Source organism: Dictyostelium purpureum, assembly GCF_000190715.1.
Source record: "Dictyostelium purpureum unplaced genomic scaffold DICPUscaffold_166, whole genome shotgun sequence".
NCBI classification, from domain to species: Eukaryota; Evosea; class Eumycetozoa; order Dictyosteliales; family Dictyosteliaceae; genus Dictyostelium; species Dictyostelium purpureum.
This window is the reverse complement of record NW_003519503.1, coordinates 48,920-64,612: the sequence shown is the minus strand read 5'-3', so window position 1 is coordinate 64,612 and position 15,693 is coordinate 48,920. Positions and strand designations below refer to the sequence as shown.

Sequence of the window (15,693 nt, the reverse complement as noted above, 5' to 3'; positions counted from 1 at the left end):
TAAATATTTTTTTAATAATAAAATAAAAAAGCAATAAAAATATTTATTATATTTTTTTTTTTATAATTAAAAAAAATAATATTTTAAATAATAATAATATAATTTATTTTTTTAAATATTTATTGATAATAATAATATTTAAAAAAATTTAAATAAAAAAACAAAACAAAAAAAAAAAAGAATGAATGTTAAAAGAACGTAAGTTTGATAATTTATTTATTTATATATATAAAACATTATTAAATCGTGTTTTTTTAAAAAATAATATATTTATTTTATTTTATTTCCATTTCAAATATCTTTTTTTTATTAATTATACTTATATATCCCATTTTTTTTTTTTAGAGTCGAATTGTTTTAATTATTATTTAATTTTATCTCAACTTTCAGTGAATAAAAACAGTGTTTTTTATAGAGCATAGAATATTTTATAAGGTCAATAATTTAATAGATATTTTTTAAAAAATAAAATTTTTATTTCCATAGGTATAAAAGTAAATATTTATTTTAATTTTGTTTTTTTTTAATTTTTTTATTTATTTTTTTTTATAAAAACATATATGTGAAATAAGTAAAATATTTTTTTTATTTTTTTTTCTTTCATTATAATAATAACTTAATAATAAAAATAATAATAATTTTAGTAATAATAATTAATAATATGTCAATATAAATAACGATTTTTTTTATACTAATAATAATAAATTTTTTTTTTATATTTTTTTCAATGGAATTTAATTTAATTATAATAAAAAGTTTTACCAAGTTTTTTAAAACTTTTGGCGGTATAAGCAAAAAGAAAAATAGTATGGAGTGTATATATGGAAAAAATTGGGAAGGTTTAAATATGTTACCATACGAAGTTTTATTAAATGTTTTTTCATTTTTAGATGATTGTAAAAATTAATATTTTTTAAAAAAAAATTTTATTTATTTTATTTATTCTAATATTTTTTTTTTATTTTATTTTTTTTATTATAGTAAAAGATATTAAATCACTAAAGCTTGTAAGTAAAACTTTCAATAATATAGCATCAGAATGTTCTTTGTGGAGAATGTTTCTTATCAAACTAAATACAAATGGTAAAATAACTCCAAGAGTATGTCATTCTGCAATTGTTTATAATAATTTAATGTATGTCTATGGTGGTCATTTACCAGATAGTCACACATTTATTAAAGATGTAAAGAGCGATTTAAATACCTTTGATTTCAGTAAGTGTTTTTTTTTAACTAATTATTTTATTAAGAAAATAAACCTTTTTCTAATAATTTTATATACTTTTTTAGAATCAAGAAAATGGGATACAATAGAAACTAGTGGTGAAAAGCTACCAGAAAAAACTGAGCACTCTGCTGTAGTTTATAAAAATTCAATGTATATATTTGGTGGATACTCTGGTGTTACTGGGAATTATTCAGATACAACTATCTTGAAACTAAACTTGGATACTTTAGAAGGAGAATCCATTAATGGTACAGGTCAAAAACCAATGGGGAGATCAGCCCATTCTGCAGTAGTCTATGATTGTTATATGTATATATTTGGAGGTTGGGATGGAACAGAATCAAACAACACCTTCTACCGTCTTAATTTAGATACACATATATGGGAGATAGTACCAGCCAAAGGTAACCCACCTCCATGTATCCGTTCACACAGTGCAGTTGTTCATAATAATCACCTTTATATTATTGGAGGCTATGGACCTGATGGTCATACAGAATTCCCATACTCCTATGATTTATTAAATAATGAATGGATCCCCATGGTAGATAATAAAGATGGTCCTTGCTCTCGTTCACGTTTACGTACCGTTGTCTATGGTGATAGTTTATGGTGCCTAGGTGGTTGGAATCGTTCTAATTATTATAACGACTTATGGAAATTCGATTTAAATACTCGTGAATGGTGCAAAATAAAATCAAGTTTTGATCTCTCAGGAATTGGTCAATATTCAGTAGTATCTTATAAGAATCAACTATATTTTTATGGCGGATATAACCCAAGAACATGCTCACCACAACCAAACTTATACACGTATATTGTAGAAAAAGATTTAGAAAAAGAAGAGAACAGAAGCATTATTTTCGAAAAGGAAGATTTAGATTTTAATATTTCAATTAAAAAAGATTATAATAGTTACGAAAAAGTATTTGATATTAACAAATCTCCAAACCAAAAATCATATAAAGATCAAAACTATTCAAATATCGGTATTCCAACTGTTTAAAATAATAATAAAAAAAATTTTAAAATATAATAATTATCAAATAAATCAATATAATAATAGATATAATTATCTTTCGATAAATTTTTAAAATATTTAAATAAAATTATTTTTTGTATTATAAAATAATTATTTTTTTTTTTTTTTTTATAATAAAAATAGATATTATCTAAATATAATTTAATCAAAAAAAAAAACATAAAAAAAAAAATAAAACTAAAAACTAATTTTTATTTTATTATATACAATTATAAATTTTTATTATTTATTTTTTTTATATAATTAATAATTATATAAAAAATATTGACGAATTTATAATAAATTTCTAACTCTTGATTCTAAAACACAAGCTAAATATTTATAGAACTTTGGGGCTAAACTATGTTTTGATTTTAACATAATATGTAAAAAGTAACTTTCGATGATATAGACCTCAACTTCGTCACTAGTTACCACTAAAGATGTTGCACTACCACCAGGTAAAAGAAATGACATTTCACCAAAAATACCTCCACCTGTTAATTTTGAAATGACAACTGAATTTCTAGGATCAACTAAAGACTGTGGTGATGTATTGCTAGTATTGGTATTGCTGGTGCTACTACTATTACTATTTGATAAACTATTTAGTAATGAACCTGTAGATGTGTTGGCACTTGAGGTTGTTGAATATGCTAAAGGATTTGTTGTAGAAGTCGATGTAACTGGTGTTGTATTGAATATTGGTAATAAACTTTTAACTACAGAGCATTCACCTTTAACAATTTGAAAAATCTTTTGATATTCTACACCTTCACAAATTAAAATGTCTCCCTTTTTATAAATGACAGGTTTTGTACCTTTAAGAATTTGATTCCACTCTTCTTTTGATGGTAAGTCTTTAATGTTACTAAATGACTCGGCACGACCAACTGTATTTGCTTTGGGTGGAGTTGATGAAGCTGCGACTGATGGTGCATATAATTTAGGACCGCCTCTATGATTGGACCAAATTTGATGTGCAATGGGTATTGATTCGCTTAAATCATCTTGAGACTTGAAAACAAACTTTTTATTCTTTTCGATATTACCACTTGGATTTTTATAAACAACACAAAGAGTATTTTTATCACATAAAATATTGATGGTGTGGTCAAATGCAAAAGTTTTGTTCTTGTTCATACCTAAAAATTTGCCCTCAAAACAGATATTGTGCTTGGTAATATAAAGAGTACCATTCATATTCTTATGTTTACATTGATAACGCTTGATAATAACCTCATCTTGAGAAAGACCAAATTTAGTTCTAACAGAGTTATCATTTCCATCACGTAATAAATCCAAGGATGAGGGAGTTTCTACAATAGTTGATCTTCTTCTGAAATCGATTTTGTTGATTGATGGTGAGTTTAAATTACCAATGCTAACACTAGCACTTAAAGTTCCACCGCTACTTGGTCCATCCTTAGTGCTGCCACCACTACCACCACTATTACCATTACCTGCATTGCTTGTGAAATTTGTATAGATTGTTTTTAAACGCTCGGCCATAACTGTTGCAATATGTTTATAAAAAGTAGCTGCTAAAATATGTTCACTTGTGAATAAATGAAGTACAAATGATTTTTCGATTTCCATTAGTTCGCATTCGTCTGAATCTACAATAATATTGTTTAAAATTGGTCTATCGGTATATAGGAAAGATTCTTGACCAAAGATTTCACCCTCTTCAATATAATAACCTTCATCGATTGGTGGTAAATTTAAAGAGAGTCTATTTTTTGCTTTGATTGCTAAAATTGAAGTTTCATCAACATCTGGGTCATTGTAGGATCTGAGACTTTCAATTTTAACTCTACCAGAGATAACTCTATAAAGATTGGTATTTGTTTCGCCGATTGATAAAATTGTTTTGTTACGAGTAAACGATAGAGTTTTAGCATTGGTTGTTAAAATTTTCCATTCTCTCTCGGTTAATGAAGATGAAATAAATGGTAGTGGATCGTTTCCAGTAAATGACATTCTATATTTGGTTACAAAATTCTTTTTTCTAACAGTAGCTGAAGTAGATGATAATAATGAATTACTACTTGTACTATTACTATTCCCAATACCATTGGTTTCTTTAGATTGAGAAGGTGAATTTGCGCTTTCTTCTCTAATCTTTGAAAGACGAAAAATTTCATTTTCATCCCATACTTTCTCGCCTAAAATAGCTTCTCTAACACCTTGATTCGATTGGAAATTATAACTACAATTGGTAAATAATTGGAAAAACTCTTGTACACGCGAACTAATTAAAAGTATTCTATCAATATTTATCATTTTACTATTCGATACTGATGCTGGATTTGATTCGTCTAAATATGTATAATCTGTTAAAAATAAACCTAAATATGGTATACATGGTTCTGAAGCTGCCACTGTAGTTAATTGTTTTCTATAATTCCTAAAATTACCGTCAGTGCTCATTAAATTATTTAAGACTTGAAACATTTCATTTGCTTTTTGTGGTATTAACTAAATTTTTAAAATAAAAAAATAAATATATAAATTATTAAAAAAACCATAAAATATAAATACTTACACTCCAACTGTTTTTTAATCTACTAATGGATGAACTATGTAAACTTCCTAAAATTTCCATAACACAATTATAATTCTTTATATCTTTTGCAAAACTTGCAATATTTATAAATGCTTCGATAATAATGGCTCTTTCTTCTGGTGTTTCTTTTGAAATAATTTTAGTTGACACCCATGAACTAATTCTATTGAACCATGTAGTTAAATTTTGAATATTTACTGAACTATTCCAATTCTTGCTTGTAATATCACTAACATTTAATGCCGTTATCAATTCAAATTCCATAATTGTTAATTCTCTTGCAATAGCTTCAGGGAAGAATGCTGTTTTTTCTGCACCTGAAGAAGGAGGTGTTGATGGTATCTCACCACTACTACCATTAGGATTATTTTCTGATGAAATTGCATTCATTTGATTCATTAATGCACTTGTACTACCACTTGTCATAGTTGATGATGGTGAACTTTGTGGACTTGTATTCGATTCTTTATATGTTCCATTTAAACCTGCGCCCCCATTTGCTGATTGTAATAACTTCATAATACCTTTACCCATTTTAATTGATGATCTTTGTTGATCAAAATTTGGTGATGATAAATTATTAATTTGTTGTTGTAATTGTTGCTGTGATTGTGACGATGATGCAGAAGGTATATTACCACTATTACCATTACTACTATTGCTATTATTACCATTTGTTATTGTTGATGCTGTTGATAATAAACCTGTTAAAACATTATTTGTAGAGTTTGGTGATATTGTTTTCTATAGAAAAAATATTAATATAATAGGTTTATTTATTTTTTTTTAAAAAAATATACATACTGGACTAACTGAAAAAGAAAATCTCATAGTTGAGGCTGCTGAAGAAATTTGTTGGTTTGTTGCTTTTGGAATTGTACCTGGAGGTCTTGCAAGTTTTTTCGATTTAAAATATATTAAAAAAAGTTCATTTTTGGTATTTTCCTCTAAAGAATTAAAAAACTCTATTATTGAACTTGAAACTTTTTGATTTTCATAATCTGAATGTATTAATGTCCCAATAAGTTGTCTAAAAAGATTTAAAACACTAAAAAAAAAATTATTAAAAAGTTATTAATATTTTTTAAAAAAGAATTTTGTTTTTTTTAATCTATTAAAATTATTTATGTATCTATATTTACTTTGACTGTACTATATCAACTTCGATTTCAAATAACCTAAGATGATCTTTACTTGAATCTGGAGGTGGGCCTGTATATCTTTGTACCAATAAATTTATAATTTCTAGTGGTGTTGTAAAATCTCTATAAGTTAAGAAAAATGCTGAAGAAAAATATGTGTCTATAATAAATTTACAATTTTAATTAATTTTGATATTCTTTTTATTATTTTCTATAAATCTCTCAAAAACTAAAACCTACGTAGTTGTTTTGTTGATGTTAATTTTTCAATCAATTTTGCTAATGTACATGATTTAATTGCTTGAAATCCTTCTTTTTTATTTACATTTGGATTGAATATAATATTATCTTCATCAGGTTTATAAAATGGATAGATATCTGACATTTTTTATTTATTTAATTTTTTTGAAAAAAAAAAAAAAAAAATTTTATGTTTATTTATTGTATTTTCTATTTTTATATATTATTATTGTTATTGTTGTTGTTTTTGTTTTTATATTATTATTGAATATTTTTATATAATATAAATGAAATTAATACTATTATTAATATTTATATATTTATATAATAAAAAGAAAAGAAAAAGAAAATAAAATTTAAAAATAGAAAAAATAATTTAAAAATAAATTATATATTGGGAAAAAAAAAAAAAAATAATATTCGTCCTAATGTTTTTTGATAGATATTAGTGTGTTTGTTTTTCTTATTATTATTATTATTAAATAATAATATTTTATAAAAAATGAAATATGAAAATTTAAATTTTTTGATACATAAAATGCTATTATATAATATGTATTTATTATTATAATAAGAAATAAAAAAAAAGCGTGTTTAGGATTTATAAATAAAATAAAAGAGAAATAAAGAAAAAAATAAAAAGAAAAAAGAAAAAAATAAATAAAATAGATTTTTTAATTATTTATTATGTTGTATTATTATTATTTTTATTATTTTTATTTTTATACTGCTATTATTATTATTATTTTTATTATTTTTATTATACACTATAATATATATAAATTTATTTTTTTATTTATATTATTTTATTTTTTTTTTTAAAATTTTTAAATATTTTAAAATATTAAATTACAAAATAATAATATTTTAAAAAAAGAATAAAATATTTTAAAATATATATATACAGAATTATTATTATTATTATTAATAATATTATTTTTCAAAAAATAAAAATAAAAATGATATAATGTAGGATTGAGCAAATGCGTTATTTTTTAAAAATTTATAAAAAAAAAAAAATTTTATAAAAAATAAAAAAAAATAAAATAAAATTTTTTCTTTTTTTTTGATTATATTATGTGCAGAAAAAACACACATAACACAAAAAAACCTAATGTTTATATAAACAAATAATATTGTTATTGTTTTTAATATTTACATATTATTTTAAAAATAAAAATGAAGCTTTTTATGTGGTTGTGTTGGGGGAATTTAAAGAGTGGTAGTGTGGGTGTGGGGGAATAATTTGAGTTTGTGGGGTGTATTTTTTGAATTTTTGTTGTTGTTATTTATAAATATGATATATATATTTAAATATAATGTATATATGAAAATAATTTAACGATTTTTTCTGTAATCATAAAAAAAAAAAAATTAAAAAAATTAAAAAAAAAATAAATTGATTTTTTTTTTTTTAGTTATCAAAAACACACCCAGATCTGATTTTCGATCTTCACCAATGATTTATCACAATCACTTACTTTTTTTAATATAAATATTTATATAAAAATTTTAAAAAATAAACAAAAAAAAAAAAAAAGAAAAAAAAAAAAAAGAAAAAAAAAAAATAAAATGATTTTTTGAATTTAAAATAATTTCTTTTTATTATAATATTAAGAAAACTTAATTTATTAATATTATTTATATTGTTAATTTAATCAAAAAAGTTATTTGATTTAATATCGCCATTGTATTTTGTTACTGAGATGAATTATTTATAATTTTTATTATTATAATATTATTTTTAATTTTTATTATTTTTATTATTTGATATTATTATTAATTTATTTTATTTTCGTTTAATAAATCATCCAAGTTATTTATAAACTCCATATAGTTTTCTGGTATCGAATTTGACTCTAATGATCCCCATCTATGACCACTTTTTAAAGAGGTTTTTAAATCTACCTTTAAATTAAAATCTTTGGAAACTGATTCCATCAAATATTTAATATAAAGATCGACTCGGTGCTCCTCTATTAAAAATGTGGGAACTTCAAAAATTAGTTCATCATGAATTTGTAATAAAAATCTTGGAGATATTTGATTGTTATTATTGTTACTGTTATTATTATTATTGTTATTATTAAATATTGAACAAATGTCACCAAAAAAATTATTAATTTTAACCATGGATTTTTTAATGATATCAGCTGAACTACCCTGTATAATTGTATTAACTGATCTTCTTTTTGCAATACTAATATCAAAACTATTCTTTATTTCACCCAGTTTTCTAATTCTTCCACTTATTGTTCTAACTTCTGGGTCATTTTGCTTTAAAGAGTTCTTGGTTGTTGTTATAAAGCTTGAAATTTGAGGAAATTCTTTATAAAAGTTATTGATTAAAAGTTCTGCAGCTGAGGTGCTGATTTTTAATAGTTTCCCTAATGATTGTGGACCTATACCATACATTATTCCATAAACTACTCTTTTTGTTTTTTCTCTTTCGTCAGTAGTAACATCGTTGATTTCTTTATTTAAGAGTTTTGATGCCATTCTTCTAATTACATCTTGATTATTGTTAAAATAATTTATTAAATGTTTATCATTTGAAAAATGTGACATGACTCTTAATTCGATTTGATTATAATCGTATGCAAGCATTGTGTATCCGTCTCTTGAAATAAAAGCATCTCTAATATTAATAGTCTCTTGATTTTGATTTTGATTTTGATTTTGATTATGGTTTTGATTTTGATTTTGATCATCCTCGATATGGGTCATTAAAAACAAATCATCAATTTGGCTGGATGCTTGATCTTCTTCATCATCAAATGAGATTATACTTGTATTACGGCAAACGTTTTGCATGTTTGGATTGCAAGAAGAAAGTCTACCAGTTGATGTACCGCATTGTAACCAATCACATTTAATAAAAGCTTTTTTGTTTGATTCATTTTGATTCTGATGAAATTTATCATAGTAACTATCGGCGAGTTCTAAATAGGCAGAAATATATGTTTTATTAATCTTCTCTAAATTTCTATAAATTAATAAATTGTTGATAAATTCCTCTTGATTTGGATTCAATGCTTTTATTTCATTAAGTGATTTTTTATCAACTTTAGTTGGAGGTGGGTGGGGTAATTTTAATTTCAAATCTTGATAAATAACTTTGGTAACTTGTGGAATGGATCTTGGATTTAATAAATTGTTATCTCTAAAGTATTCACAAAGATTTGCCGATTTTTCATCAAGTAGTTTCTTATATTGGTTTAAGATTTTAGTTTCCAATAAAATTCCATACAACTCCATTTCTATAAAGATGAAAAAATGAATAAAAAAAATGAATATTTTGAAATAAAAAATAGATTTAAAGTTAATAATGTTTTTAATACATACTTGAGATAAGTGAAACAACTGACATCTCTTCGATGAAGTTATATGATAAGTCTTTATCATAAAGTAAATTCTTTAAAACCAAATAGATTTTTAATGAATAGACTATATCTTGAGAAAATGAACCATAGTTTGTATTTTCTTTTGAAAATTCATTTTCTTCATTGATGAGTTTTTTTATTTTTTCAGATTGATTTTGCATTATATTTCTATTTGAAATATTTTGAATGGTTTTAATTGATTCGTCCTTGCCATATTCTTGGACCTTTTCGAATGAATAACCATTGTTTCCACCATCACTATTTAATAACCAAGCAGCAATTTTTATATCGAATGAATTGATCGGTTTCATATAGGGATATTGCTTTATAAATGGCTTGTAGCCATCGGAACAATTGTAGCTGATCTTTTTAATTAAACCATTTTCTAATATTTCTACCATAAATTTTAATTTTTCTTCAACTAAACCACCAACATTATCAATTAGTGTTATAAAGTATTTTTCTATTATATAGCTATCCGGTATCTCATTATTAAATATATTTTGAGATGATGATGAGGACGATTGTGATAAAGATGATTTGGAGTTATTTCGGCTAAATACTGTTGGCTGTTCATATTCATCGCTGCTGTCATCAATAGTTTCATTGCCTTTCGAAACAATAAAAATACAATAGGCCAATGGCTCATTTGAAATGATACCGTGTTTTCTTTTTTTGATAGTTGATTCACCAAAGTTTGTTTTGTCATTATCAAAAAATACACCCCAGACTAATACTGATATTTCTAAACTTTCCATTTGTTCTTTTAATTGATGAATATTGAATGTTTTATTGATTGCTTTATAACCATTTGGTGTCTTTAATTTATTTGTTTCCGGTTTTTTATCATTAATGTTGGCTTTTTCAATATCCTTTTTTTCTTCTTTAAATTCTTTGCCAATAACAACTGGCTCAAATTTTATTGATGTTGTTGATGTTGTACTTGTGTTGGGCCTCTTACTTGGAGAGTATTTAAATGACTCAATTGGTGAATCATGGATGTTAGTATTTTTCATGTAGGTATTGAAGCCAAAATTATTGACTTGGGTTTGTTTAAATGGTGACTTTTGAAATTGTTTTTGATTTTGTTGTTGTTGTTGTTGTTTTTGTAATAAAACAGGGGATTTAAGTTGAAATGGTTTTTGGTGAGATTGTGGTTCTGGTGAAAGTGGGGGTGATAAAAATGAAGGGTCCTCTTTTAAATCATCTTCCTCGGTAAAAATAAATTCACTACCTTTTGATTGTGGTTTAAAAATTGATTTTGATGGTTTGCTTGGAGATTGAACCCATTCATTAACATTAATATTATTGTTCAGTTGTTGGTGAGATGAGTAAGCCTTTCTTGATTGAATAACTTGAACATCAATATTTGTTAAAGGTTTAGTATCGTAATTATTATTATTATCATTATCATTATTATCATGATTTTTATTATTATAGGGTGTGTTTAAAATAGATTGGGGTATTGGTTTGGAAAGAGAATTGATTTTTTTTGGAAATGAGGGTGGTTTTATGAAGGGTTTTTTTTGTTGTTGTTGTTGTTGTTGTGGTGGTGGTGGTTCATGTTGTTGTGTTTGTGGTTTTTCTTGTTGTGGTGCTTGTTGTGTTTGTGGTTTTTGAACCTGTGTTGGGGTGGGTGATAATGGTGGTGGAAGAGGAACAGGTCTTATTTTATATCCACCAATATTAATAGTTTTATTATTTTCATCATTATTAAAATTTTCATTTTTATTGTTATTTATATTATTTACATTATTAATATTATTTGAATAATTTATATTTTTATTTATTTTATCACAGATAATATCATTATTAACATTATTATTATTATTATTATAATTACTATTATTTATATTATTATTGGTTATATTATTATTGGTTATATTATCATTATCATTATTATTATTATTATTATTATTATTATTATTGTTATTATCTAAATTATTTATATTATCAAATGTATCATTGACATCTAATTGTAAATCGAATTCCTCATTGTTATTGGTGCTATTATTGGTATCATCAACAGTTTCTTGAAGCATGTATAAAAATTCTAAATCTACATCATCAGAAAATGGGTCCATTTTAAGTGCTTTGTTATTAAATGTAAAAATTATGAAAATAAAAAAATGAAAAATTTAATTTTAAAATTTTTAATAAAAAAAAAAAAAAAAAAAAAAAATAAATTCGAAGAAACAAAGGTATTTTATTCTTTAATATTAATAAAGATAATTATAACTTTTTTTTTTATTTATTTTATTTATTAAAAGAAATTAATATATTTTTAAAAAAATTTTATTTTTTGCTTGATGATTTACTTGAGGAGGATGATTTACTTGAAGAGGATGATTTATTTGATGATGAGGATGGTTTACTTGAAGAGGATTTACTTGAGGATGACTTACTTGATGATGATGATGAAGATGGTTTGCTTGAAGAGGATTTGCTTGATGATGATTTACTTGATGATGATGATGAAGATGGTTTACTTGAGGATGATGATGAAGATGGTTTACCTGATGATGATGATGAGGTTGGTTTCAAATCATCTCTCTTTCTTTTATTTGATTCATCAAAAGATTTCTTTTTATCATATTTGTCAGCTTGTTCATCTAAATCTTCCCAAGATTCACCAGAATTTGAAGCCGATTCTGATTCGTCATCATCATCGGAACCTGATGACATTGAGGAGATGTAATCGCTTGATGCTTCTGATTCTGATGGTTCATAATCATCGTCGCCATCATCTTCTTCTTCGCCTTGTTCCTCTTCTACTGGTTCTAAGAAGGACCAACCGCCGTCTTCATGGAATTTCTTTAAATCACTTTTAATGATATCCATAAGTCTCTTCCAATTGTAATTCTTTTCGGATTGATAAAATTTAATATTGAATGAATCGAGCCATTCTTTTACAGTTTCGAAATGGTTTCTTGGGATAGCATCAATACGGATTGGTGGTCTATTATAATCTTTAAAGACAAAAGTGAGATCGAAATTACGAAGTGTACGAATAACTCTTTCAAAACAAGCGATTTCGACATCATCAAGAGTTAAAACAAAGAATGGTGGTTCTAAAATTGAAACAAGACAGTGGACGGATGGTTGAATGAATACAGTACTAGTATTAGGAACACCAAAGAAACCTAATTCACGATATGGTACATCAAACTCGAGGCCTGGTTCTGGTACAATTTCTTCGACACGTTTAATAAATGTTTTAAAGTCATTATTAATCTTTTCTTTGAGTTGTCTTTCACGACGCTCCTCCTCTTCTTCTTCGTTGAATGAACGACTTGATACATCGAGAGATTGGGTCATTTCTGAAATTTCAATATAGAATTGAACATCTTTAGTTTTCTTTTTACCAATCATAATTTGATCAATTAAATGGAAATGAATAACAGCCATTGATTCTTGATCAGCTTGTTGGAAAATTGCATGTTTAATATTTTTGTAAAGAACATCAATTGGGGTTCTATCTTTTGTTGAGGTTGGATTGAAACGGAAACCATTATCGTGGGCTTCAAGAATACCAATAGTTCTACGGGCACCAGTAAGTGTTGGACGGACATGAACCTCTGGAAGTCTTGGGAATTTACCACGAGAAAGAATAAGTTTTTCTTGTGCAATAAGAGTACGTTTTTCACGATCTTCACTTTCACGAGTTGTAAATTTCTTTTTTAAATCTTTAATGAGACGAAGGTTATTGGCTAAAGCTTTTGGATCACTAACTTTATAAGTGAGTTCACGAATGTACATAAGTTGTGGTGGTGCAAAACCGGCATCAATTTGCTCTTGTGTAAATGATGATGGGGTGTTAAAGTTTACTCTGATATATTCTTCTGATTTACTGATATTCTTGATTGTACTAATGTGGAATGGTACCATATAACCATAGATTGGGAAGAGGATAGTTTCTTTTTTGTTATCAATCAACATTTTATTCTTTACTGTTTCTGGTGGGAATGCACCAACATTGCTGTAGATTGATGGAAGTTTGGTAATTGCTGTATAATCCAAATCTGGTGATTCTTTTTTACCGTTAGTTTGATCTTCCAACTTTTTAAGTTTATTCTCAGCCTCCTCTTTGTTTCTTTGGGCAAGCATTTGTTGATGATCTCTACGACGCTCTTCAATTGTCTTTGATTTTTCTTTGGTTTCTCTTGCTCTACCTTTAATTTCTTTTACATCTTCTGGTAATTCTAATTTAACAGATGGATCATCCTCTTCTTCTTCTCTATCTTCTTTATCACTTAATTGATAAATAACATCTCCATCTTTTTTACCAACTTCTGATGTTAAAACTTCAACTTTACCTTCTTTATTTACGAGAATAGTATCGGCAATCATCAAAGCATATATTTTAGATTTATCATCTTTAGCTTGGGGGTTTTCGACATTTGAGAAACCACAAACAATATTAAAAGTCATACCCTCTTTGATTGGTCTAGAGTTATTTGGTGAGATTATCAAGTTTGACTCTTGGAATTCGATACCAATACCATAACCACAATTCTTTACAAAGTGCTTAAGCATTTCTGGTCTTGTATTATTAATAGTTTCAACAGCTTTTTCGTATAATTGATTGATTGAAACACCTGGCTTGATTGCTTTAATTAAATTGCTTTGGACCAATAATAAAAGCTCATAATTTTTTCTTTGTTCTTTAGTTGGGTCGATCATATAGGTACGTGAAACATTGGAGCAATAGTTTTTGTAACGAGCACCAACTGAAATAATAATAGTGCCAAAATGGAGTGGATTTTCATCACTTGTAGCGCTTGCTTTTAAATCATAGTTTCCACCACTTTGAACAATTGGTACATAAGAGTAATCTACACTGTCGGTTGGTAATTTGCTGCTAATCTTCTCTGGATGACTAAAGATATCAATTGAATATTCTGATAATTCATCGTGAGTGATGGTTTGACCTTTATCGATAATGGTTTCAATCTTTGGTAATAAATGAGTCTTTAATACCTTTGATGTGATCTTTGATGATGTAATAATATTCTTTTGTTCTTGTGCATCTTTAACGGCAACCAATGATGAAAGGCCTTGTGTGATATCGACTTTATTTAACCCACTATTATTAACATTTTCATCCCATTGTTTACCAAATTCTCCTAAAAATACTTCTTTAATAATAACACCAACATTATTTCCTGCTTTTTTTGCTTCATTAATTAACTTTTCGAAACTATCTTTATTTCCTTCATTTTTATCTTTGCTTAATAAATAAAAATGAAATTTAAATTGTTCATTTTCTTTACCTTCTTTTGAGTTTGCTAAATTTTCAAATAAATTAACTATATTAAAAAAGAAAATTTTTAGTATTTAAAGATTTATATTTTAATTTTCTTTAATATAATTACTTTTTTTATTATTTGAAAGTATATGAATATCTTTATTTAAAAATACAATTACAGTTTCTCTTAATTCATAACCAAATAACCAAGTTTGAAATGATGTAATCTTTTGATATGGATTATTTTCGTTTGGTAAACCTAAAGCCAACACTAATGAGTTGGCGCCTTTCCAAAGACCATTACTACCATCATTGTTCCATGATTCATATAATAACTTTAATCTTTCAAATACTGCAATTGAATTTAAACTAACTGAATTACTATTACCATTACTGCTAGTTGAAGATGTTGTAGAAGTTGACATTTTTCTTTTTTTTTTTTTTTTTTTACCTACAAATATATAATTATAATTTATTTATTAAAATTATATTTCTATTTAATATATATATTTCTAAAATATAATAAAAATGGGAAAACTATAGGAATAAATAGAAAAAAAAAGAAATAATATTATTTAATAGTTAACTATTGATTTCAAAAAAATGAAAAATAAAAAAAAAAAATTTGGGGGGAGAATTTTAAAAATAAAAAAAAAAAAATTTTAAAAAAAAAAATTAAAAAAAAAAAAAAAAAAAATTAATTTAAATAATTAAAATTTTATTAAAATGATCACATTTCCAATTATTTAAATAAGGTTCTATTTATATTATAATTTTCCAAAAAAAAAAAACTTCAACAATAAAAAATTTAAATAAATTCTTTAATATAAAACAGTGTTTAAGTATAAAAATGGAGACTGAA

At 25.0% G+C, this 15,693-nt stretch overlaps 4 protein-coding genes across 4 annotated transcripts; 1 reads left to right on the top strand and 3 right to left on the bottom strand.

The window, feature by feature from the left end:
* Positions 1–727: 727 nt before the first annotated feature.
* On the top strand, positions 728–2,234 carry DICPUDRAFT_80019 (uncharacterized protein; the record flags this gene model as incomplete). Its single annotated transcript, XM_003289203.1, has 3 exons — positions 728–896; positions 982–1,215; positions 1,291–2,234. The coding sequence occupies 3 exons, from the start codon at positions 728–730 to the stop codon at positions 2,232–2,234; spliced, it is 1,347 nt and encodes a 448-aa protein (XP_003289251.1).
* A 309-nt stretch (positions 2,235–2,543) lies between these two features.
* Positions 2,544–6,345, bottom strand: GbpD (uncharacterized protein; the record flags this gene model as incomplete). The annotated part of the gene is made up of 5 exons (XM_003289195.1): positions 2,544–4,730; positions 4,798–5,562; positions 5,623–5,866; positions 5,961–6,120; positions 6,201–6,345. 5 exons carry the CDS (start codon positions 6,343–6,345, stop codon positions 2,544–2,546), a joined length of 3,501 nt encoding a protein of 1,166 aa, XP_003289243.1.
* Positions 6,346–7,979: 1,634 nt separating this feature from the next.
* Positions 7,980–11,667, bottom strand: DICPUDRAFT_153597 (uncharacterized protein; the record flags this gene model as incomplete). Its single annotated transcript, XM_003289194.1, has 2 exons — positions 7,980–9,460; positions 9,546–11,667. The coding sequence occupies 2 exons, from the start codon at positions 11,665–11,667 to the stop codon at positions 7,980–7,982; spliced, it is 3,603 nt and encodes a 1,200-aa protein (XP_003289242.1).
* A 124-nt stretch (positions 11,668–11,791) lies between these two features.
* Positions 11,792–15,256, bottom strand: DICPUDRAFT_55977 (uncharacterized protein; the record flags this gene model as incomplete). The annotated part of the gene is made up of 2 exons (XM_003289193.1): positions 11,792–14,871; positions 14,959–15,256. The coding sequence occupies 2 exons, from the start codon at positions 15,254–15,256 to the stop codon at positions 11,879–11,881; spliced, it is 3,291 nt and encodes a 1,096-aa protein (XP_003289241.1). The 3' UTR covers positions 11,792–11,878.
* Between the last annotated feature and the right edge of the window lie 437 nt (positions 15,257–15,693).